The sequence below is a fragment of the Chlamydotis macqueenii genome, chromosome 7 (assembly GCF_036417535.1).
Source record: "Chlamydotis macqueenii isolate bChlMac1 chromosome 7, bChlMac1.mat, whole genome shotgun sequence".
NCBI classification, from domain to species: domain Eukaryota; kingdom Metazoa; phylum Chordata; class Aves; order Otidiformes; family Otididae; genus Chlamydotis; species Chlamydotis macqueenii.
This window is the reverse complement of record NC_141562.1, coordinates 19,243,068-19,267,808: the sequence shown is the minus strand read 5'-3', so window position 1 is coordinate 19,267,808 and position 24,741 is coordinate 19,243,068. Positions and strand designations below refer to the sequence as shown.

At 41.7% G+C, this 24,741-nt stretch overlaps 1 protein-coding gene and 1 long non-coding RNA gene across 2 annotated transcripts; one reads left to right on the top strand and one right to left on the bottom strand.

Moving 5' to 3' along the window:
* Positions 1-8,715: 8,715 nt before the first annotated feature.
* On the top strand, positions 8,716-17,101 carry LOC104478154 (cytochrome P450 2H1). Its single transcript, XM_010118436.2, has 9 exons — positions 8,716-8,934; positions 10,370-10,532; positions 11,411-11,560; positions 13,339-13,499; positions 13,899-14,075; positions 14,511-14,652; positions 14,978-15,165; positions 15,641-15,782; positions 16,267-17,101. Exons 1-9 carry the CDS (start codon positions 8,755-8,757, stop codon positions 16,446-16,448), a joined length of 1,485 nt encoding a protein of 494 aa, XP_010116738.1. The 5' UTR covers positions 8,716-8,754; the 3' UTR covers positions 16,449-17,101.
* LOC147600090 (uncharacterized) lies at positions 11,467-14,600 on the bottom strand. The gene is made up of 3 exons (XR_015259126.1): positions 14,473-14,600; positions 12,597-13,122; positions 11,467-11,601 (listed from the first exon to the last, which is right to left on the bottom strand). It is a non-coding gene; the product is annotated as an uncharacterized LOC147600090 (long non-coding RNA).
* Positions 17,102-24,741: the final 7,640 nt, after the last annotated feature.

Here is a 24,741-nt window from a genome sequence, read left to right as displayed (position 1 = left end):
TGCAGGCTCAGATGTATCGGATACAGCCCATGTGACCCTCTTCCACTGGGGTAATCACATTGCATGTGGCTGATGAGGTTGTACAACACGTGGCCATCACTGGGGCAAATAATGTGTTCAGCCAGAGGCCTGGGAAGAAAGGCGGTCTGCAGAGCATCTGAGAAAGCAGCAAGTTGGCAGCACCTTGTCCTCTCCATCACAAACTTTTTGGTGAGCAGTGATCTGGAGGGATTGCTTTGTGTATTGTGACCATTTGAACACCAGTAGCTCTCCTTGGATCTGGGATAAACCAGCTAGCAGTAGAAAAGGAGCGGAGGAATGTCCCAGACTGCCCCTAGCTCATCTGTCCGTGTTTTAGGGACTCCCACCAAGTGGCCTGGTCACAGAGGTTACAGATCTCTGGAGCCCAGCTCTCAAAATGACAGTTATGGTGACTTGTATCTCTGGGTTTTCAGGAGTATGAGGAGACCTTCCACTCCGGTTACCCCTGCTCTGTGCTCCCTCCACACAGGTCTCTTGCTCAGTCTGGGGGCACCGAGTTGATCAGTGATTACACAATGAAACAGGACTTTCCTGTATGAGGCAAACAAATCTCTAGGTCCATAAGCAGTGCATTGCAGAGCCCCAGAAATGTCCTGTCATGCTGGAAGTTGCCTGACTGCATCCATTGGGCCCTAGCTCTGCAGGCCCTTGGGAATATTTCTTCTCTTTCAAGGGGCGAGGGAAATGTGATGTTCCATTGCCCTTGTGCAGTGGCACCTGTCACGGGAGCTGCTTCTTATGGTTTTGATTTGGGTGGTAAAAATATGTTTGAAGTCTTTAGGAAGCAAAAAGGAGGATAAGGAAAGCAAGTATTTGTAGCATGACTGATTCGTCTGTTGTTGATGCACTGCAAGAAAGGTCTTCCTCTGTGTAAGTAGGGGTAGAACAGCAGCAAGGGAGAAAAAGTGTTTAGCTGCAGAGGTTACCCTCAGGGTGCTATGGTCACTTGATTCATGGTAGGTTTTGAAGTCCACCTGTTGAATGAAAAAAAATGACTCAATACAAATATTCATGGTTTTGGCCTTATCGTCATCAGTGGAGTGATCATAAATGAGCATTTCAGGAGTGCAGCTAATCTCAACTATTCAATCTCCCAAGACATGCCTATCTGGTTCCATTAACTCTAGTGGACATGTGGAGAATCATCTAAGATGTAGACCTATTGGCTGCAGAGCCTGTTATTCTAGTTTTTGAGATACAAGGAAAGGTCTATATTTTTTTGCCAGTGAAGAGTTGAGGGAAAAATGGAGAGAGGTGAGAGGAGAAGCATGCAAAGAATAGAATTTGTATGATTTTTTTAAATTATTTTTTTTTTGCCAAAAATTTACTTAACCCACACAGCCGTAAGGAATTTATCAGATTATTGCACTGATAAAGCAAGACTATATATCCAGGACACCAGTAGATGACAAATTTCCATATATATCAATAAAGTTAGTTAAATGAAAAAAAAAAAAAAAGGCTGAGGCAAGCAGTTTAAAATCCTTTTAAAAATTTTATGCCATGGTTATAAATTATCTAGATAACTGTTTTTATAAATGCTTACTTTATCTTATCTAAGTTTGTTTGGTACTTTCAATTGCTCTTTACATGAGCCAAAACTTATTTCCCTTCATGGCAGAAGGGGAAACGCCTCAGAAGTCACTCCTTGATCTTTGTAAATCCCTTGCTTTCCAGCAGCAGCATGTGCTTGGGTCTAAGGAATGAAATGGGACCCCTTGACTGGACACCTACCAGTATCTCTCCCTACTTCTTCCCCCTCTGCAGCCCATAGTCCCCTGCAGGCTCTCAGAAGTGGAGCTACTGCCCTCCTCCCAAGAGACCTGCTGCTCACAGGCTGCACCCTCCTCCTGCCATTATTCTGCCATATACTGTCTTTTAACCCTGTCTACCCACTGCCCCCAGATAGTTCTTCCTTACTGACCAGGTTTTTCTGCTGCGGTTTCCTGCCAGCAGCACCCTCAGGCCTCTGCCATGTCTCCTTCAGGGGATGATGATGGACCCATGCTGCTCGGAGCTGCTTTTCTGGGGTCATATTTTAAGCCCACTCTGCTCTTGGCTTGCAAGTATGTAGTCTGTGAGCCATTCAATATTCGGGACCTGCACCTAGTTGCAGTTGGGCTGATGATTTTCTGGTTTAATGTCTCATTTTCCCAAAGGCAGCAGTCTATATTCTGCAAAGTATATTCAGATTGACCCATGGAAAGCAAAACAAATTACTCTGCCTCCAATAGTGGCACAAACTACAATGTCACAAGGATGAAATGAATCCAGTATTGAAGCGAGGGCTTGGGAAAATTAAATTCAGATTTAGGAAAAACACTTTATTATTTAATGAGAGGGTGATGATGTTCCTTTTTTTTTTTCTTTTTTAAATTTTCCTTTATTAAGCCTGAAGTACTTTTAGGCAGGCCTTCACCCTCACTTGGTCTGTAGGTCCCCTCAAGTACCCCTGGAATAAATAATAAAAACAGTCCTTCCGTAATAGTTTTTAGTCTGAAGAGTCAATGTACCTTAAATTGAAAAGTACAATGAAAGGGGTCAGGTCACAGTGAAAGGGACATTGAAAGAGGTCGTGGAAGTTCACTCTCCATTTTCAATTAAAGCTCTTTAGAAAGTTTGATGTTGTATGCTTTCAGCTGATGCCTGGATTAACTGAGTTCATTAAGAAATATTTAACCAACCCATTTGCAGTGGATAATCAAATATACTTCTTGCCAAGTCCTTGTGAAATACCAGATAAGCTTTGCAACGTGTCTGGTTAGTTCTTATTTATACTTTGTTTTGCTTCCAGAGGCTGTATTGCCTGAGCTATTGGATACTAACAGAGTGAATTGTACTGTACCACATGTGGGTCACTGCGTATCTTTTGCCTTAGCACTACTAGGAGATTTATTTCACTTAACTCTATTTGAAAGTCACATAGGAATAAGGCAGAGGTACATACTCATGTTTTTTTCTTTTATTGACAATTTTTCTTTGAAAAGTCATATATTTCACACCTCTCAAGTAGGAAAAATAAATCATAGTTGATGTTCTCCTTTTCCACTATTCCAAATGAGTTTAAGCCAAAGGATGGGGACATCTTTCATGTTTATGAGAGAGAATGCATTAGGCACCATAGTTTCCAAAGTAGGTGACGTGCAGGAGAAGACGGCTCTAAGGAGGGGATGAGCCACCTTTCATACTTAAGGGAGGCAGGGATGAGAGCTGCAACAGAAGAGTCTTTACGTGGGCCTTGTTCACCTGGTGGGCCAAGACACAAAACTTGTAGTGGGGAGGATTGGAAGAGCTTGTTACATGCTTTGCTGTGGGATGGGGCAAGAGAATCAAGACCCAAATCTAGACAGTTGCCACAGAAGACAATGGTCCCTGTGGGCTCTGAATCAATTTATTATCAAACATTAAATTAAACTCAAATACAATTTTTAACCTTAGAAAATCTCACTTCATCGTGAAGTACACACATATTTTACATTAATCAAGTGAACTCTGTCTTTGGTTCATTGACAAGTTCATCTTTTATGTAATCCTCCAACCCATTGCTGCTTGTGTCCTGCCAGGAAAGCACTGTTTGTTCATCTGCTACCCAGGTACTACTTGTGAGGTCAGCCAAGTTCTTGTTCCTCATGCAATGCAGGTCACAAAAGGTCAAACTGTGACAGTTCACCATTCACTGCCAGAGCATTTCATGACTGGTTTCCACCATGATGAGTGGAAAAGATGCCATAGAACCATAGAATATTGGGGTTGGAAGGGACCTTTAAAGGCCATCTAGTCCAACTCCCCCGCAAGGAGCAGGGACATCTTCAACCAGATCAGGTTGCTCAGAGCCCTGTCCAACCTGGCCTTGAACGTTTCCAGGGATGGGGCATCAACCACCTCTCTGGGCAACCTGTGCCAGCGTTTCACCATCCTCATTCTAAAAATAAAATTTCTCTTGTATCTAGTCTGAATCTGCCTCCTTCCATTTTAAAACTGTTACCCCTTGTCCTATTACAACAGGCCCTGGTAAAAAGTTTCTCCCCTTCTATATTATAAGCCCTCTTTAAGTACTGGAAGGCTGCTATAAGGTCTCCCTGGAGCCTTCTCTTCTCCAGGCTGAACAGCCCCAAGTCTCTCAGCCTGTCCTCACAGGAGAGGTGCTCCAGCCCTCTGATCATCTTCGTGACTGTCATAGTTCAGCTACCCTCCTCTGGCCTTGCTCCAACAGGTCCATGTCCTTATGTTGGGGGCCCCAGAGCTGGTCACAGTATTCCAGGTGGAGTCTCCCGAGAGCAGAATAGAGGTGGAGAATCACCTCCCTTGACCTGCTGCCCATGCTTCCTTTGAAGGAGCCCAGAGAGACCTAGTCCATTTAACTAGTCCTTCCAGATTTTAAGTCACTCTAAATGACTTAAAAGACTTTTCAAGGTCTACTCCATCCTTTTGGAATCACAACCTCACACAGAATTCCAGCTAAATGTCCACCATAGGCTTGAATGATGGTGTAAAGAGGTGCCCTTTTTGTTATCTATTCCTTTTTTAATAATGCCTAATATTTGATTCGGGTTTTTTGGGCATCCTACTTGGCATAGAGCCCCCTTAATATCCAGCCTAAAATGGAGGAAAAAATAATGAATAAAAACTCTGACATGTTCTCCTCTTTCGTGACCTCAATCTTCCTGGAAAGGAATGGAACGGAGTAGAGTATTTTCAGTTGGAAGAGACCTACAATGATCATCTAGACCAACTGCCTGACCATGTCAGGGCTGACCAAAAGTTAAAGCATGGTATTAAGGGTATTGATGCTAGAAATTTGATTGCATATCCTTGCTTCTCAACTTAGCTTACATCATCTCACTGCCTGGGGCTCAAGGGTAAAGCTATGCTTTTCAGAAGCTGGATGTGGTTTCAGTTTGTTTCTGGTACATTTGTAATTGTGTTAGGGTTACCCTATGTGAAGCTGTTATTAGAACCCTGAATATCCATCACTCTCCCTAGTGCATGATTAGCCAGAAGGTATGCGTTCTGATGTTGTAAATGTTCATAGACAGATAACTTCCTTTGCCAGGCACTATTTCTGGACAGTTAAAATTGTTACTTTTATTTGTATCTGGAAGCCAGTGAATAGACAGTGGCTGGATCCCTCTCCAGCAGAATAGGGGAGAAACTTGGAAGAGCAAAAGTGAGAAAAAACTCCTGAGTCAAGATGAAAACAGTTAAGGAAAGAGAAGGGAAAAAAAATAATAAACAAGTGATGCAAAGACTCATTACCTCCCACCAGAAGACTGATGACCAGACAGTCTCTGAGTAACGGCTACATTGGAAAGACAACTCCTCAGTTTTAGTTGCTGAATATGATATTACCTGACATGGATTAGCTCTTGGTTCAGTTTGGGTTGGTTGCCAGGCTGTGTACTCCTCCCAACCTCTTGCCCACCCCAGGTCTGCTACCTGGGTTTCGGGGCAGAGTGAGCAACTGAGAAGGCCTCGATGCTGCGCAAGCACTCTTCAGCAACAGCAACAACACTGGTGGGTTACCAACACCGTGTTAGCCACAAATCTAAAACACAGTGCCATACAGGCTGCTGTGAAGAAGCCACATCCTGTACAGCCTTGCAGACTGTGAATACACTTGAAGAGGTTGTTTTGAAGATAAGAAGGTGTCTTTTTTCTCACAGACCCAATGTGGGGGAGAACAGAGGTAAATGAATTAAACAGTAAGTGCAGGTCCCAGATTAAAGGCTACATATGAACAGAGTGGGATCCCAGGAGCCAGCCCGTACATTCCACTAGGCAGGCCCAGCAAAGCAACAGCCTCCAGAAGACATTCAGAGGGAGGCCTGGATTTTCAAAGACTGGTTCATACAGTGGCATCCCACTCAGCCAATTTGAGCTCGCATTCACAGGTGGAGCCACAGTGATACCATTTCAGAACAAGACCAGAGGCCCCACGCTGGGAAGAAAGCACAGTCTTTCAGGTGTTTCTTGGGAATGTGAACTGTATCAGGATGGGTCTTTCATACGCAAATAAGTCTTTAATACTCAAATAGCCTGTCATACTCAAATAATTCCTGTCTTTCTGTCATCAGAGGTGACCCAAGACCTTTGGCAGTTAATTCTCTTTCCAGTGGAACTCCCTCCAAGCAGTTCTGGCTTTATCAAAACACCACTTTGAAACCCTTCAGGTATTATAACAAATACATAATAAAAATGTGAGTATTATATCAGATAAATAATAAAAAGCCATGTCTGGCTGTGGGAGTGACTCTGTGAGAAAAAGCTCCATTTTTCCAGCGCATCAGCCATCACAGCAGTTGTTCAGCCTGCCAGCAGAGGAACACAAAGCACCTTATCTGCAAAAGTAAAGGAAAAGAAAGCGCAAACACCTTCAGTTTTTCCTGGATGACAATAAAACTGGCTGCTCTCTGTGATATAATCTTCCCTCCAGACACAGCCTAGAAGTCTCCTCTCAATTTCACTCATCCACCTGCTTCTGATTTTAAATACCCTTCGTGTGCAGTATTCAGACCAGAGCCCGTTGTACCAGAATTTGCAGAATGTGTTGCTGATAAATAACATCATTAGGACCAGGAGAGATGCGCAGGGAATCAGAGTCATCTGCCTCAAAAGAGATCCCTAGCAGACCTGTAAATCTATATAATCTCCTGAGGTTCCCTTTGTAGTCAAGGGAAACAAATAAACAACAACAACTAATTTCGCACTAAAATAGGTGCATAAGAAAAGTTAGATGACCCATTCTCTGGAAGTATCAGTGTTTCTTTACTAAGAGGGGAGACGAGCTGATTTCTACACCTACCTTTTTAATATCTAAATTTAAGTGGGAAATGTTTCTTTCCTCATTGTAGAATCTGCTAGTACTCAGCTAATTGGGCTAAAAATAAAATCTGTCCATGCTTGAAATCCCATTTTGACATCTCAGGAGAAAACAAAGTCTAGTGCTCACAGTATATCTGGCTATTTTTGAACATATGAAAGTGCAGGTGTGAGCACTCAAAAAACTGCTTGAATCAATGTGGACTTAAGTTTTAAGCCAGTGAGTTGGTGCAGGAAACAAAACGCCTGTCACAGTCTCTTACCATTACCTCAGAGACAAACAAGAGACAGAGATATATATATATATATCGCTATATATATATACACACACACATATAAAATATATATACAGAATATATATATAATATATAGGATATATAAGAATATATCTAACACTTCCTTACAGTGTCACACCACCTAAGGGGTCAGTATCATTTTGGCTACGTGTGTCAAAAGATGTAATGGGATGGTAGGTGGCAGAGCCAGCTTTGCTGGCTCAGAGGAACTGAAATGGTCCCTGATGTAGTTGTTTGGGTGGGATCTGTCTCTTCTGACATTGTTGTCAATCTGACAAGTTGTCAGATTTCCTGAAACCTGAGCTATGCTGTTCAGTAATTATGAGTTTAGTTTAGGAAAGATGTACCTGTTATTCAGACTCCTTCCCATACCTACTCAGTTTTAAGAAGACATCATCCACGCAGCCCTGGCCAGCAGCCTGAGTGCCTGCTGAACACACAGCCCCTTTCACATCCCCTTGTACAGTGATGTTTCCTCCAGGCTTCCCTGACTTGCTCCAGTCATCTCACTATAGCTACCCTGTTAAAATGTGCCCAAGAGAGGAGCAGCATCTCCTTACATACAGTCACATAAAAAGGAAATATACAGCCTAATGCCATGTCTTGTAGTTGGGGCAGAGTAGAAAGTGGGGGAATAGTGGGGGAGACACATTAGACCCAAGGAGTTGTAGGAGTCTGAGTACAGTGTTTACAGTAGATCACTAGCACGTTACAGACACTATGCATGCTGTACAGACAAGATTTAGCAATGGAGTCCTGGGATCAGCTCTTCGGTCGCAGTTCTGCTTTACTTCTCTGCCAGAAAATACACGCAGTTCTCATTCTGTTTGTAGGGTCTGTAGGATTCCTGAGGGGAGAAGGAGTGGGAAGCATTTAAGATTTTACATTATATTAAATACTCAATATTAATTAAACCAATCATTCTGTTAAGCTCTGTTCGGTGTGCCTTTACCTTTCATGGATCTTCACACCCTCAGCTAGTTTCTAGAAACATCAGAAAGGAGATTGCAAGTTGCTGCAGGGATTTGTAGTTTGGGGAGAACCTGTGACCGTGGAAATGCTGTAGATAGTATGGTTTGTTTGGTTAAAATATCAGATTAGAATAAGCTGAGGGTATTCCTCAAAATCTGCATGTGTCACTTGAGTACAATTGCATAATTTCATTCCAGATGTGGCGGTGAAATGCCTAGGAAGAACTTGGAGTGATGCTCAGATATTAGAGAGGCTGGCAGACATCAAGTCTATGCACAAGTGTAAACGGCAAGAGTTTAAGCATATACATAGCAGCTAGGCTCTTAATATTTCTGTCTTTTGAGTCTGACAGCATTAGAATGTGAGTTCTTTAGCCCTACATGATTATCCAAAGCAACACAAGTTGGAGAGATAAACTACCAATACGCAAACAAGGAGTTCATCCCTATTTGTTCATTTTTATCTTCAGCAGATTAATAAGTAATCTTGTATCTCAGCAGGAAAAGGGAGGCACTATTGACTAATTTCGTCCACATGCTTTGGTATCACAGCATATAAATAAGCAAGGATTTACAGGTCCAACATCAGGCTCTTCTGACATGAGACTTATCTTCCTCAGCCCACCATGGAGCTCCTGGGAATGACCACTATTTTCTTGCTGGTCTGCATCTCATGCCTTCTTCTCTTTACTGCATGGACAAATATATCCCAAAAAGAGAAGCAGCCTCCTGGTCCAATCACATTCCCCCTTGTTGGAAACATACTCCATCTGAACCCGTGGAACTTGCCTGAAAGCTTGAAGAAGGTAAGAGACTGTCTCCTTCTTTCCTACGTTGTCTCCATTGCATACAAAACAAAGTCTTATCCAGACTGTCTCAGCTTAATTTACAAGCTTAATTTGGATTGATCCAATGTCAGACTCAAACAGAAACAAAAACTTTCCCAGAAACGCATGCTTCTGAAGCATATATATTGCAATGATCTATATATCTAAGTCTGTATATTGCAAGTCTAAGTCTATATATTTGCAGTAATCATACTAATGATGACTTGTGCTGACCTCACAGCAGTACTGTAATTTGCAGTAGATTTGCACTCAAGGCACTGATGCTATTGCCATATTCACTATTCTCCTCCTGGGCCTAACTCCTCACAACACTGGCAACATGGCTTGGCCCTTTTCTGGGGAGGACCCTGCTCCATTTGGCTGTCTCTGCTACCTAGCAGATAGGTAGGATCTCCTGGGGGGGGACGTAGCGAGTGAAGGGGTTGAAACAAAAAAATTTGTAGGTGCATTGTGCTGTCCATTCCCTCCTCTGGCTGATGTTACTCATCTGTCAAACAAAACCTGTGTGTTGCAAGGCCTGGGAGGGGATAGGTGGAGGAAGTTCAGCTGGAGTGCCTGTTCTTTAGGGGATTGTGAGGGGATGGTGGCTGATAGATGGGAAGAGCAGGTGTCCCTGGGTTCTTCAGAGCAAAATTGTGGTGATGGCCGACATCCCCGTGTGTATTATCAAATGTGCACATACCCATATAAGCTCCTTTTTGCCAAGGTGCTTGTGAATGTTGAGAATCATGAGCGCTCTCAGGCATTTAGCTTTGTTTCAGAGCACTAGGTGATTCAGTTTCCTGCCATAAAAAACCTGGGCCTGTATCTAGTTTGCACTTAAACTGAGCATGAGAAGAAGTGTCCCAGGTCAGACCAAACAGCCCAAGAACCTTTCTGCAATTGTAGCCAAAAGCAGATGCCTGAGATAGAGTACCTGATTAGTGCAAGGATGCAGTGACTCTCCGCTGATACACCCACCCAGTTTATAGAGGTCTGTGGCCCTGGAGATTTTAGAGACAACTGTAGCATGTTTGTGCACAAAACCCCTTTAGGCACTTGCTTCCCTAAGTGTACATAATTGCTTTATGAGCCCATGTAAACTGTTATCCACTGTGCCCTGTAGAAAGGTATTCCAGACTGTTTTGTCAGCCCTGTGAAGAACTATTTTCTTTTCTGGGATTTGGACTTGATGCCTTACCATTTCCATTCATATCCCTGATTTCTTGTACAATTCCCTCTTCCCTTGGCTGTAATTCATAGTTGAAAGATCTCTGTGCTGCTCCTAATCAATGCCATGTCTCAGCAATGCTAGAGCTATGGCACATCACCTCTGAAGACCCCTTTGCTACAAACAACTTTTCACAAGAGTAACATTCAGACACATTGTTTTCTGTGTTCCTCTTTCCTACAGCTCAGCAAGAAGTATGGTCCTGTCTTTACAATACATGTAGGCCCACAAAAGATTGTCGTGCTGTATGGCTATGATGCTGTGAAAGAAGCACTGATTGATCAGGCAGATGACTTCAGCGGAAGAGGCAATATGCCACTGTTTAAAAAACTCTTCCAAGGCACAGGTACCTCCCTAGCAATGTTAGCATACAAAACTAACACTTTCAGTGCTTCAGAAACACAGCTGAGAGGCAGTGGAGTAGGGAATGGTGGATTTAATTTATTACATTCATACATACAAATTAGCAATAAAACACTAAAAGCCCAACTCATTACTTGGACCCCTGAGTAAATTGGACCCCTGGACTACTGTTTAAGGTCCCAGGTTGGCTTCACTGAGTGTCTTTCTGTTTTCAGCATGCTTCAAATTCTGACTAAAATTTTGTCCATTCAATCTGCCTCTAAGATCTTACATTCATTCTCACATTTCTGAGAATATTGACAATATACATTCAGATAGGGAACCAGCAAAAGGAAAGTCCACAGCACAACAAAGACAAGATAATACAGGCTGTCCCAGTAAGGGCCACATTCAAGATTAGGCCCTGAGCTTATTCACCAGGGCAGTTCCCAGTATGGCATTTATCTGGGTAAATAATACCTATTCCATGGTACTGTAGTACAGTATCAATGGTATTATCAATAATGGTACACTGTGTGAAGGTGCATAGCAGAACATTTGAGCAGTTACATCAGAGCAAAGGCCATGTGCTTCTGGCCAAGATCAATTCAGTACCAGTGTTGTTACCTTCTATTTACATCCTTATGTAGTTTTTCTTACTCTGGGAATAAACTCAATTTTACTTAAAGTGCTGTGACAGATGAATCAGATTTATCACCTCTAGGATTGCAGAGAAGTTATGGTTTTGGGCATATAGCAACTGCAGTATAACTACACAAAGAGGGATCTTTGCATGTTGATTACTTACTGTGTAGCTCCCATTCAAGGAAAAAAAAAAACAACCTTTTCCTCATGGAGGTCTATTTTTCCTTCCTGTATCAGGCATTGTGAACAGCAATGGGGAGACCTGGAAGCAGCTCCGACGATTTGCACTCACCACCTTGAGGGATTTTGGGATGGGGAAGAAGAGCATCGAGGAGAGAATCCAGGAGGAAGCTCATTTTCTGGTGGAGAGGATCAGGAATACACATGGTAGGACACAGACTTTGTGCCTGCTGGGACACTCTGCATATCTGCAATGAGACAATGAGGGGTGTAGGGCTGCTTCACCAAATCTATGGGCATGTGGCTGCTGTTTCTGCTCCCTCCTCCAACAGGCAAAGTTATCACTGCTGGGAGCGGGTCAGTCAAAGGCACTGTGACAGTATGCAGGGATAAAAGTAGGAGACTGGTGTTGGACAGCATCCTTTCACCTGTTCTGCTTGAGGAACAAGACAGGAAATGGCAAAGGGAATAGCTTGGGCCCAAAGCCAAGGGTTTGGTGGAATTCAGCCATGGAGATAGGACAAGGCAATGCCAGGTAACCAAGCAATATGCACTTCCTTCTCTTGTCTCCTGCAGCTCTAAGTAAATGGATCTTGAAGAAGTGGGTGACCAGAGATCTCATTTAAAGATATTTGGGTTTGCATCCAGTTCATCTGAACACTAGACAATACCTCCTAGTATTGGTGGGGGGCATGCAATGGGAACAGGAACTATAAACTGCTTTTGAGGGCAAGGCATAAGGTAACGCACTTGGTTTCAACCTATAAATACGTTTTCTGGTAGTATATGAGACAGTTACGTCTAAGTACTTCCCCTGAGAGCAGCACAGTACCAGCCTGGACCATAGACTTCCTTTCCACAGCCAGCCTTCAATGTGTGCTTATTCTGCAAGGGGGGAAAAATCAGGTGGATCTAAAAGGATGCCGTAGCATCATTGCTTCCCGTGAGTCACTAGAAAATTCAGTCTGGCTTCATAGACAAACATTCCTGTTACAAATCAGAGAAGACACTCTCACCTGCACTACTCTTATCCTTTCACTACCACAGTAATACTGTACTTCCTATGCCCTACTGCAAGCCTCCATCTCTGGGTGACCTTGTTACAGCATCTTTTACTATGTACTAAAAAGATTTGCAAGCAAGATATATACAACTGAGAAATATAAAGCTGTTATTTACTCTTAGTAGAAATAATAAATAGCTAGGACTAGTTATCTACTAGACTCAGCACTGATATACTCACCACCTCTGATGAGACATCTGATGAATCTTCCATGGCCAGGAAGTCATCGGTCAGGCAGAGAAGGGTTGGTGCCGTTGCTTCTCAGAACAGGCTGATCTTCAACGCTGCCAAACTGCCATTTTCTGACTCCTTGTTTTTCTTTTAGGATTTTATTCCTTTTAATGTTTTTGTTTCTCCTCTTGAAACCTCGACATGCATCCTATCAATGCCTGCAATTTTACCTTTCCCTTCCTTCTTGAGTCTAACCTCACTTTTTTTCTCACACTGTAGTTCTCTTCTTAGAAGCTGACGCAGCTGTGCTATAAAAAGTAGACTTTGATCACAGGCATTTGAACCCCTAGGAGAGGGAGCTTATGCTAATAAGAATTCATAAACAAAGTGCAATAACATAAAGACATGGCTCAAGCAAAGTCATGGTTTCATTGGGTTTTTGGTGGGAATCTTTAGGCCATTTCCAATCAAGTCTACAAGGCAGACTGGCATGTGCAAGCTGAAGAGGAACCAAGCCACTCAGATCAATGCTGTGCTGAGAACAGGACAAAAGAGATAATTAAATCATTCAAATAGGGAAATGAGTTCACTTCAAGTAGAGAAGAATAAATTGGATAAACCCTTCACCATGCTTTCAAAGGACTGCAAAACTCTGGGTGTCAAGAGGCTGCAAAACTTCTCTGTAGTGTCAGAGGAGGGGATGATGCCTGAAATACTGAAAGCAAGATACCGTGTGTTTTTTTTGTTGCAGAGAAACCCTTCAACCCTGGCAACTTCCTAGTCCATGCTGTTTCCAATATCATCTGCTCCGTCATCTTTGGGGATCGATTTGACTATGAGGACAAGAAATTTCTAACTTTAATTGATTTGCTAGATGAAAACAACAGGCTCCAGCTCTCTATACACACACAGGTGTGAATAGTTTTATTTAATACATTTGTTAATTATATAATATATTATTAATGAATATTTATTCTTATTATTCATTTTTAATTGGAGTGAGTTTTCCTAAATTTGGAGAAATTTTTTGAAGCCAAAAAGGCAGTTAAATAACCAATTCCTGTTGTTTTTTTTTCTTATTTATGGAATTGTCATTGTATGTCCAAAGACTTGAGCAAAAGTTGCTCAAGTGAAGTCTATTCTTGACTATGGTGAAACTGTAAAGTAAAAGGCATTAAAATCCAGTTGAATAATAAAGACCTACTGTTCCAAAATAGTTTAATTGCACCATTTTAATAGTTACAGTAAGGGGAACACTTTATTGTATCAACATTAATCCAAATGTGCTTTTCCATAATTTTATTTTTACAGCTATATAATTTCTTCCCAACTGTCTTGGACTATTTACCTGGGCCTCATCAAAAAATGATTAAAAATGCTGAAAAATTTGATCAATTTACTCTGGAAATCATAGCAGAACACCAGAAAACCTGGGATCCCACTTGTCCTCGAGATTTTATTGATGCTTTTCTTAACAAAATGGAACAGGTAATGTAAGAGCAAGAGGCTTATTGGATTATAAGAAAAGCACTGCTTGAATCCCAGTTTCTTTTCAGCTGTGGGGGAGCACTAGGCTTTTGCAAATACAGAGGGGAACTTCCTTTTCTTGCCACATCAACTTCATTTTATCCTCTCCATTTTCTTATCAAGGATTATTAATCACAGAATTAACAGCACTAGCCAAAGTTAACAAAGATGAAGACCAATCTGGTGGATGTAATTCAATGTTCCTCCTATATTAAAAAGGGTTCATAATATAATTTAGAAAAGTACCGTAAAAGGAGAGTGTTCTGGAGAGTGAATGTCACATTTTTGAAAGGACATTAGATGTGTTTAAAAACGTACATCATAGGTAGAGGACTTCCTTTTTAAACATGCTGCTTACCTTTGACATTCAAAATGTTCTGCCAAATCTTCCTATAGGAGAAAGGGAATGGTCACACAGATTTCACCATTGACACCTTGAGCAGAACCACGCTTGACTTGTTCCTCGCAGGAACAGGGACCACCAGCACCACACTGAGATATGGACTTCTGATTCTCCATAAATACCCAGAGATAGTAGGTAATAGAAAATGAAATAAATAAATGAAAACTTTATAATGGGTCATGGGATCAATTTGGGTAATTCCTGTCGCTCTCACATGTGGCAATGGTCTCCTGACTAAGGAAATACGTATTTGCAGTGTGGAAATGTGTATTAGTCTTTGTTCTATTCTCTTTTTTAAAGAAAATTCTTTAAAATTAATATTCTTTCTTTCAGGACATTAGTACTAAGTATGTTCATATATTCCTAGTGCGCTAAAAGCAAATTTTTCTGTAAATATGGGGAGAGATTTAGGCGAACAGATGGGAGACTTTTCCATTCAGCACTTACTTTCTCCTAACAGAGAAAATTCAAAAGGAGATTGACAGTGTGATTGGCCGAGACCGAAGCCCCTGCATGGCAGATCGGAGCAAGATGCCCTACACAGATGCTGTGGTCCATGAAATCCAGAGATTCATTGATTTCATTCCATTTAATGTCCCACATGCTGTGATCAAAGACACCAAGTTCAGAGACTATTTTATCCCCAAGGTCTGTTCCACGGTATCTGAAAAAGGTCATAATCTCTTGAAAACAATGATGTGTTCTACTCATTGTATTTTATTTTATTTTCAAAAACATTGAAATGTTATATAGAATTGTAATAATTTTGGTTGGAAGGGGATTCTGGAAGTTATTGAGTCCAGTCCCTTGTATTTGTAAAAAAAAAAAAAAAAAGGCTTTATGTGAAGAGGGAGATAGATCTTTTTATTTTTTTTCACATAAATGTAAGAAATCAAAGTTCTAATTTATTTGGAAATAATATTAAATACTCTAATCAGACTCATTAAAATTCATTTTAAAACATCTTTGCCATACCAATGGCACACATTTTTATTCATTAAATGCTCATTTTAAACTGGTCTAACTTTTACTACCATTCTATTCAGCTCTGGGAACTTCCTAATATCACTTTTCTTTAGCATGTCTCCATTTTAACTTTCTTCTCCTCTTTTTCTTAATTCAGGACACTATGATATTCCCTATGCTGACTTCAGCCCTATATGATAGCAAAGAATTTCCAAATCCAGAAAAATTTGATCCAGGACATTTCCTGAATGCAAATGGTACCTTTAGAAAGAGTGACTACTTCATGCCATTTTCTGCAGGTAAGACCTCTTTCTATTTCAGATCCTAGACTATCCTCTCCTAGAACCTCTTTGAAGATTTTAGTGTCTTCGTCACATACAGTGATGTCTGGTGATCTGCTAAAGTCACTTCTGGGCAGCTCAAACCCCTGTACTAGAGTTTCAGTTGACGTCCTGTTTTAGCAATCACAGAAGCTCCTCCAATGCATTCTACAAGAAGAGATGTATGAAGTGGGGCTCAGCAGTGCAAATTCTCTCTGTCCAAACTTACCATTAAACAGTAGCAGAACATCAGAACCTGAAGCCTTCAAACTGCCTTTTGCCCACCAAGCATTCTCATTGTTCTAGACACTTAGCCCCTGGTTTAATTAATTTGCTTCCCTAAAATACTGCAGCACTGCCTGTCCAATTTGGGATGTCTGAACTTTCATGGAACAGTGGTTAAAATAAGTTACCAGCAAAATACTCCACTATCACCTAACTTTCTATTATTTTTTGCTTGCAGGAAAACGTATCTGTGCAGGAGAAGGTCTGGCCCGGATGGAGATATTCATATTTTTAACAGCTATCCTGCAGAGTTTTACTTTGAAACCTGTTATAGATCGCAAGGACATTGACATTTCCCCATTTGTCACCAGTCTGGTACATTTTCCCCGACCTTATGAGGTCTCTTTTCTTCCACGCTAGCCAAGTAAATACAGTTGCCAGCTCCCAAACTCAGAAAGCTCTGGTTGAATGACAGTATAATTTCTCAGTCTGTTGAGACTGAAACACTCAGATCATTTGCTAGATATTTTATGGAGAGAAATGTTCTTAGAAAAGAAAATTGTACAGTGCTTTTATAATCACCACAGCCAGCTAAGAACAGAGACAGAGTAGGCAATTGCATAAAGAAGGAGACAGCTTCCTGTGCAAAATTATACAGGCTCTCCTGTATAATCACTTAACAAACCTAGCTCAGGTTTCTCTCTGACTCCTGATGTCCTGACATGCCAGAGTGTGTGGACCAGTGCTCTGAGAGCCTTGCTGCTGCTGTCCCTATCGCTTGATTCTCTCAGCACAGCAGGAACAGATGCTTGTGCTCCAGGGTGTCCACAGACTATTTGAGGTACCTCTCTCTTCTGTATTTTCGGTTTGTTTGTGACCTATTTGTAAAGGTAAGCATAAAACAGTAGGTTTTTTTTTCTGTTAGAAGATGATCATCCACTGTATACTTTCCCCAATACATATTGTCTCCTGTGGTGGGGATGGAGTTTATCAATAACTGGGCCCATGAGTTCTCTCCTGTGTGATTATAATGAAGGTTTGTGAAATTAAAATTTACATTGCAAAATAAAGAAGTAGTACACTGAATTGTTGTTTTTCTGAGATCCCAGAGGAACATCTTTTAGTGAAAAACCTGCCTCCACAAAGCTTATACTCTCAAATGTCTTCCAAGTCTTGTACACATATCTGACTCTTTCGTTTCACTCATTTATATGAAACATATTATGGCTTGAAGACTGAGCTGGCCAATGACCTACAAAATTTCCATTCTCAGTAACAATGTGGGAGAAGGCTGGACTGACCCTATAAGACCTACTAGAACCCCAACTGTACTTACAGAGCTGTCCATTGTGGCAAAAGAGGGCAAATTAAATAACACTGGGGTCCTCCCCATGCCATTTACTAGAGGAACGGCAGCTTGCATCTTCCCATTCTTTTATGAAGCATGTAAAGATCACTACAGCAAAGTTACAATTGGGGAAAAAAAATATATAAAAAGATTTTATCTGAATTGCCAAGCATACATGTACAGATGTAGGACTGGCATTTCCTAACTTGGATCAGATTCCTTGCAATGAATAATATATAGTCATTACAGTGAAGACAGAGAGCTGGCTCTGTGCTATGTGAACTGCACATAATCTGTGCTATTAACTGTTTATGTGAAACAGGCACAACTTCTTTCCTTTCAAAGTATTAATAAACTAGATATACCATGAGTTGGTAGCATAGCATTGCAAAAGTAAAAGTTACAAATGTCAAAGATTCACAGAAATATGAATGAAAGAAAGATATATGAAAATATCATCTTGTTTATCCCCATATACCAAAAAGAATCAACTATTAAAAGTCTCACCAGATAAAAAGAAGAAAGCACTCCATACTTCCTCTTCAGTTAGAATCATAGAATCATAGAATAGTTTGGGTTGGAAGGGACCTTTAGAGGTCATCTAGTCCAAGCTCCCTGCAAGGAGCAGGGGTATATTTGACAAGATCAGGTTGCTCAGAGCCCTGTCCAACCTGGCCTTGAATGTTTCCAGGGATGGGGCATCCACCACCTCTCTGGGCAACCTGTTCCAGTGTTCCACTACCCTTATTGTAAATTTTTTTTCCTTCTATCTAGTCTACCTCCTTCTATTTTAAAACTGTTAGCCCTTGTCTTATCACAACAGGCCCTACTAAAAAGTTTCTCCCCGTCTTTCCTGTAGGCCCGCTCTAGGTACTGGAAGGCTGCTATAAGGTCTCCCTGGAGCCTTCTGTTCTCCAAGCTGAACAGCCCCCAACTCTCTCAGCCTGTCATAGAATCATAGAATCATAGAATGGTTAGGGTTGGAAGGGACCTTCAAAGGTCATCTAGTCCAACCCCCCTGCAAGGAGCAGGGACATCCCTGACTAGATCAGGTTGCTCAGAGCCCCATCCAGCCTGGCCTTGAACGTTTCCAGGGATGGGGCCTCCACCACCTTTCTGGGCAACCTGCTCCAGTGTTCTATAACTCGCATCGTAAAAAATTTTTTCCTAATTTCTAATCTAAATCTACCTCCCTCTATTTTAAAACCATTACCCCTTGTCCTATCGCAACAGGCCCTACTAAACAGCCTTTCCCCATCTTTCTTGTAGGCCCCCTTGAGGTACTGGAAGACCGCTATCAGGTCTCCCCGGAGCCTCCTCTTCTGCAGGCTGAACAGCCCCAACTCTCTCAGCCTGTCCTCATAGGAGAGGTGCTCCAGCCCTCTGATCATCTTCATGCCCTCCTCTGGACCCTCCCCAACTGCTCCACTGGTCCATGACTAGAATAGACAAAACAAATGGCCCGAGGGTATCTTCCCTGTTCCAGACATCTTCCTCCATGCTGAAAAGACAAGAAGGCAGCCAATGCAAATCAGCAAGGAAATAGCTTTAGCTCCCAGAAACTCCACCATGATATGCAGCAAGGCTTGGGGATTAGAAAAGAGCTAAAGCTGTGTCCCGAAAGCCTCACTTTGTGTCACCTGTGGTATAAAAAGCAGTGCAATGGTAACCAATAACTGCTCACAGTTCCTCTGATTTAACTTGCTTTAGCATCAAGTAATATTACTAACTCTTGGGAGATTAAGGATCAGATTTTTAAAAATTCAAATGCTTAATGAATAGGATTTAGCTCATCAGCCTTTGTTAACGACTAAACTGAAAGTCATCAGTTAAAAAAAATTAACCACTATTGAAAAGCTCTACATCTCCCATAAAGCCATACTGCTCACTCTCTCCCTGCCTGCTAGCACTCAGTGATGACTAGACTTTTTCTTCTGCTAGGACTGTACAGACATTGCTTGCTCATGTGCAGGACTAGGCAGGGCTATACAAATTTTCTATGGCAAACCTGTTACAGTGTCTGTCACTTGGCCACATGAAGAAATGGCTTTCAAACTCAATTAATCCATTCTATGCACTGTTGCTATTAGTTCACAAGTGCCTCTCGCAGAACATAAGAATCTCTGTAAGCTCAAGTTTCTAAGATGTTTCTAAGAAGCTGGGAAGCAGCTACAGAAGCAATAGTCAGTTGGGCAAGCACTAATGAAGAAAAAAACGAGCAAGTTCTCAAATCTCCTAAAGGTGTCCCCGAGTGAGGAACTCAGTGAAGCAATCTATGAAGCAAACAAATGTACTTGAGCATTACCCCCATAACAGTGCAATAGTACTTGCCTGAGCTACTACTACAAATTAACATGCCATAGATAGATTAACTGTATGTCTGGACATTAAGGATAGATATGGATGAAGGGAGATGGGGTGATCAAAGGTGAATACAAGCAGTTTGGAGTAGCCAGGTGTAAACACAAGTATCTTTAACTTTTTTGTGGAGGAAAAAGTCGTGGGCAGAGTGCATAGCAGAGCCTTATGTGCACATATATGTTACATACCCCTTGTAGGCTGCAGGGAGACATTTGTGAATTCCCACGCAGAAGCTGCATTTAAAAGCAAAAGTTAGGAAAACAGTAGTTTTATCCAGTCAAGGATCTTAGTGACTCTCCCAGTTACAATTTCAAATATACATTTTGACCTCTTGGGATGTCAGTTCTCCCTTGAAAACTCTATACAGTAGCATGTTAAGCTATATATGACTGTTAAGAGACCTAGAGTTGAAAGTGGCTTTGTATCACACAGAATATACTGAGGTTCACCAGCGTGAACCTGTATTATCCTGATGAAGCTCTCTATTGGATTGCTGATTAATACTAAGGGACTTTGGTTCTGGACTCACTTTTCTAAATGGATCTTCTGTTCGGCACACAAATACACCAGAGATTTTTTTTCGCACCGATTATAACTGTAACTCAATACTTGTGTGCTGTGGGATACACATACAACCCCCAACAGAGAGACACACACAGAGCAAAGGTTCCAACTTTCTTGCAGCTGAGGGATCTAAGGAGGTTTTTACACTTGTGCTTTTGCCTTTTCAAGCTCTAATATGGAGTATGCCTCACTTGGCTTCTTTATTTCACTGCAGACTCTCAGTCCAAGGACCACAGCTTCTCCACTCTCTGTGATGTGTGGTCCTCATCTCCCACACACATGAATACACTTTGGTTACTCATTTTTCAGATCAAGAAGATCACAGAACTGGTGTCACAGAACAGATTGTCCATTTTACTGCCTAGCTTGTGGCATCTAATTTCTATTCCAGTTGACTCCCTGTCCCAGCTTCCGGATGTGTTTAATCTGCAGCTGTCTGAAATACTACTTAAAAAGCAAAGGAAAAAGCCCAAAAGTCTGCACAAGGGAATTATTTCCCTTGTCCTGTGCTCACGCAGTACAAGAAATAACAAGCTCTGAAAGCCATACAGGTTAATCTGAACTCTCTTCATAGGATAAAATGTGGCCTCTTTTATATGAAACAGCATATGATAACTACTAGAGATAGAATAAAATTATGTACATGCTGTAGGTTAGAAGCATGAGGAACCAGTGTGGGCAGTTAAGCTTTATCAAGGCTTTAGGTTGCATAGTCCAGGGAACATTAGTCATAAGAAACTCCAGAAGGCAAAAATGAACTGGTCTTTCCATTGGCTTTTGCCCTTCAGATGAAATTTGGCCTTTGCATTTAGGTAAGGTAGGAAAAATTTCCTGCCATACTTCCCAGATTAAATGCTTCTTAGCATCTTTCAAAGCCATATTTATTTTTAAATTTGAACAGCTATTCACTCTTCTCACATTGATGCTCATTTTCATCTTATATTGTATTTCAAATTGCAAACAGTTCATACCATTTTATTGCATGGATTTCCTACATTGTGCCTGTATTGCATTGCTCTCTTTAACTATTCCCTATGCAGTGTCTTTAAGTACAATTCTTTTAACTTGCTATCATGTCAGAGAGAGATGTCTGGTTTCTTTATGGCCACTTGCCTGTTCTTCCTTTGTTCCTAGTTCAACTCTTTTGAAATGAGGGAGAGAGAGGGAGGGCGATGGGCGATGGCCTCCGGTGAAAAGTAGTACTGGCTATCTTAGGATACATTTGTCCCACTGGGATGACATACTCAGTTACTAGGGTGGAACACTATGTGAGGATGCCACCACAGCCATCTGCTCTCCAGGTCATAACCCAGACCTTACAAGGTGCAACATCTATGATCTACAACAGCAAGAGTCTAGGACCATTTAATGCTAGCGAGCCAAAGGTCTCTGCAGATTCTACCAGGCTTTGCTTCTATACTAAATGAAACATCAGCTCCTCCCACTCTGGCTTCTCAGTTACATTCTCCCAAAAGAACACCTCTACCTAGGGAGAATCTCACAAAAAGTAGTTGTTCTCCTGGAAAACTTTTGGGAGAGGGGCATAAGTCCTTTTCCACTGAACTCTACATCTTTGTCAATCAATCAAAACTTATTTCACAATTTAAGGTCCATAAAACACCACTGCACATTCTGAGCCCAAACATATTGTGAAAATAGGACCATACTTCTTAGTGAGCTGAAACAATTTGCCAAAAAACCCCCACAGCTTTTAAGTTACATTCACTTGCCTCAGGCAAGTTTTTCTTCAGTGGCAGCATGTTTCCTATGAGGGGCAAAGGAAATGGCCCAGGAAGCAGCTTCCCTGTTTCAGACATCTTCCTCCAGGCTGAACAGACAAGCAGGCAGACAATGCAAACCAGCAAGAAAATAGTTGTGACTCCCAGGGGTTCCATTGCAACATGGAACAGGGATGTGGGATCAGGAAGGGCTGAAGCTGCATCCTGGAAGGCTCACTTTATGAAGCCTACAGTAAAAACAACAATGCAAAGGTAGCCAATAGCTGCTCTTGTTTCCTCTGTGTTAAACATACTGGTTAGAAAAAAAAATCACTCGCTGCCAACAAACTTGGATGAAATGCTTTAATTTTTAAGTCTTTTTGACCTTCTAAGCTCAACTTTGTTCTACTGTCATATCAGAAAGCAGGGACAAGCACTAATCATTAACAAACTGTCATACTTTCATAGCATACTTGTCTTCTGCCTATTACTGTTGCTTATGTTTTTCCTCTGATGGGATGCTGCAAATACAACAATGTATTTATTGTTAGGCCATTACATACACTTGTGATTATCATCTCATTGGACATCTTTTAACATTTGTATTGAACACAGAGTTTCAGGTTAAAAAGTATATTCCATTCTAGAAGAGTTGTTTTTCAGCTATTGGACATGTTGCAGTTTCACTCATGATTTATGAGCACATTCTGAAGATTGTGGACAACTCCACACAGTAATGCTTTGAAAACTGGATGACTTGAGAATAATCTGTTAGAGCAGCTGGGCAGAACTATCTCGAGGTGCCAGGGAAAAAATCCTCCTCTGGAACTGAACTCTTCTGTTTCTGCTTAAAGAGCTGTATTTTCTAGGCTGATTTTCACCCCCTGGTTTGCAATTGCAGTCCAAGTCCTCAAGAACTGCTTCAGCTCCGAAGCCGTTGCATAGAACACTTTGATGAGATACTTTGCCCCTTGACTCGCATCTGTTAGCCCTGACCTTCCTCTGTTCTCTTCTGTGTTCTTCCCTTCAAGCACCTGCTACTTTTTAATCATGTTTTCAACCAGGAAATGCTGCAGAAGAGATAGAGATTTAGTCTCCCCCTGTAACTCCTCTGGAACTTCTCATGGACTCTCCAGGTGAAATGTTTGAACAGCAACCAAGTTGTACTTCTGCTTTTGGTCCATAAATTGCCCCAGTACAAGCTGTTCACACACATCTAGCTATGTCTCTTCTGTGGTGCTACTCTCCAAAGACCTGCCATCCTTGCTGTGATTTGGATTCCTCTAGTCATATAGAGAGCCCTCAGGCAGAGAGGGAAATAGTTACTCAGAGATAGAACTGGGAACACAACTGTAAGCTCTTGGTCTAATTGGGATGCCACTGTCATACAATCCTGCAGCCAGCCAGGTAGTCAGTCTCTAAAATTTCCTCCCAGTAAAGAGTCACTTGTGGGACAAGCTCCTCTTCCCATTTCTGCTTCCTGGAGGTGGAAGAGGTTGTGAAGGAATTTGCTATTTCTTAGCTCTCTTACCTGAAAACACTAAGTGCTTGCTGGCAATTTTTGGCTAGATGGATTTCCATCTTCAGAGTTTCTGGAGATTTTAAAATAGCATTGCATTTTCTACACGTAGAAAAGCAACTTTTTCAACAGGAGCAAGATTTGGTCCTTACTTTGCCTTTACCGCTTTAGCTTGTGGAAGTTTTTTTCTGCTGACACATCGCCCTCTTGTGGCCCTCCTGCAATCCTGTCAAGGAAAGACCACGAGCAGAGAAATGCCATATTATTTTTCTTTGAAATTTTCTATGCCCCGATCTCACAAATTCCTAGATCTTCCTAGCATCTTGGGTTGCATGTGGTGAGTGGATCTCTTCACCAAAGCAACTGTGAAATGCACCTGTGGTTAAAACAAGGCATGGCTAAACCAGCAGTTCTACAAAACCAGAGCCAAATAGCAGTGTCACTGGAGTATATTTAAACTGATTACTGAGCCTGCTCTTTGCCTTGCTATAACATACAAACCAGATACTGGGCCTCTGACTATGAAGTGGGATGGGGCAGGCCAGAAAGCTCCACGCAGACTGAGCATTCTCCAAGAGAGAGGGAACAAGATAAATAGTTTTACTTTCATGTGACCATATTTACCTACCCACTGTCACTCAGTCCCCTCGATCCTCTTGGCCTTCAGAGGTGAGGAGCAACACCTGTTAACAACTGCTGCATGGATGGTGTCTTAGAGGACATCATTCCAATTTTAGTCATGACACTGACAGACAGCATCCTCTGCTTTCAGACGTATCTTTGGAGACCTGATTAGGGCCAGTATGTGTGTGCTTCAGAGTCGTGTTTTGTAGTTACGATCTGCTTAATCAGAAATTTCCAGTTCTTTGCTGAGCAGAGGACAAACTATACCCCTCGTGCCCCTGAGAATGTGTTTTTGCTTACCTAGCACTAGCCTATCCTTGAATGTAAGCCCTTCTGCTCAAAAACTCTGACAATCCTTGTATCTAACTCCTGTGCTAGGAAAACTTCCTACTGGGCTGCTGTCATGTCCATAGTTGCCTTTGGCAACAGCGCATGCTTTGGGCACACATTATGGAAGGACAGTCTTGCTGCCGCAGGATGAGCTTGGTACATTAAACCATGCTTAAGAAGGGTGAGGCACATGACCGCCTCCTCTTCTCCATTAAGAAAGACTACCAGCCCTTAAACATATACACTATT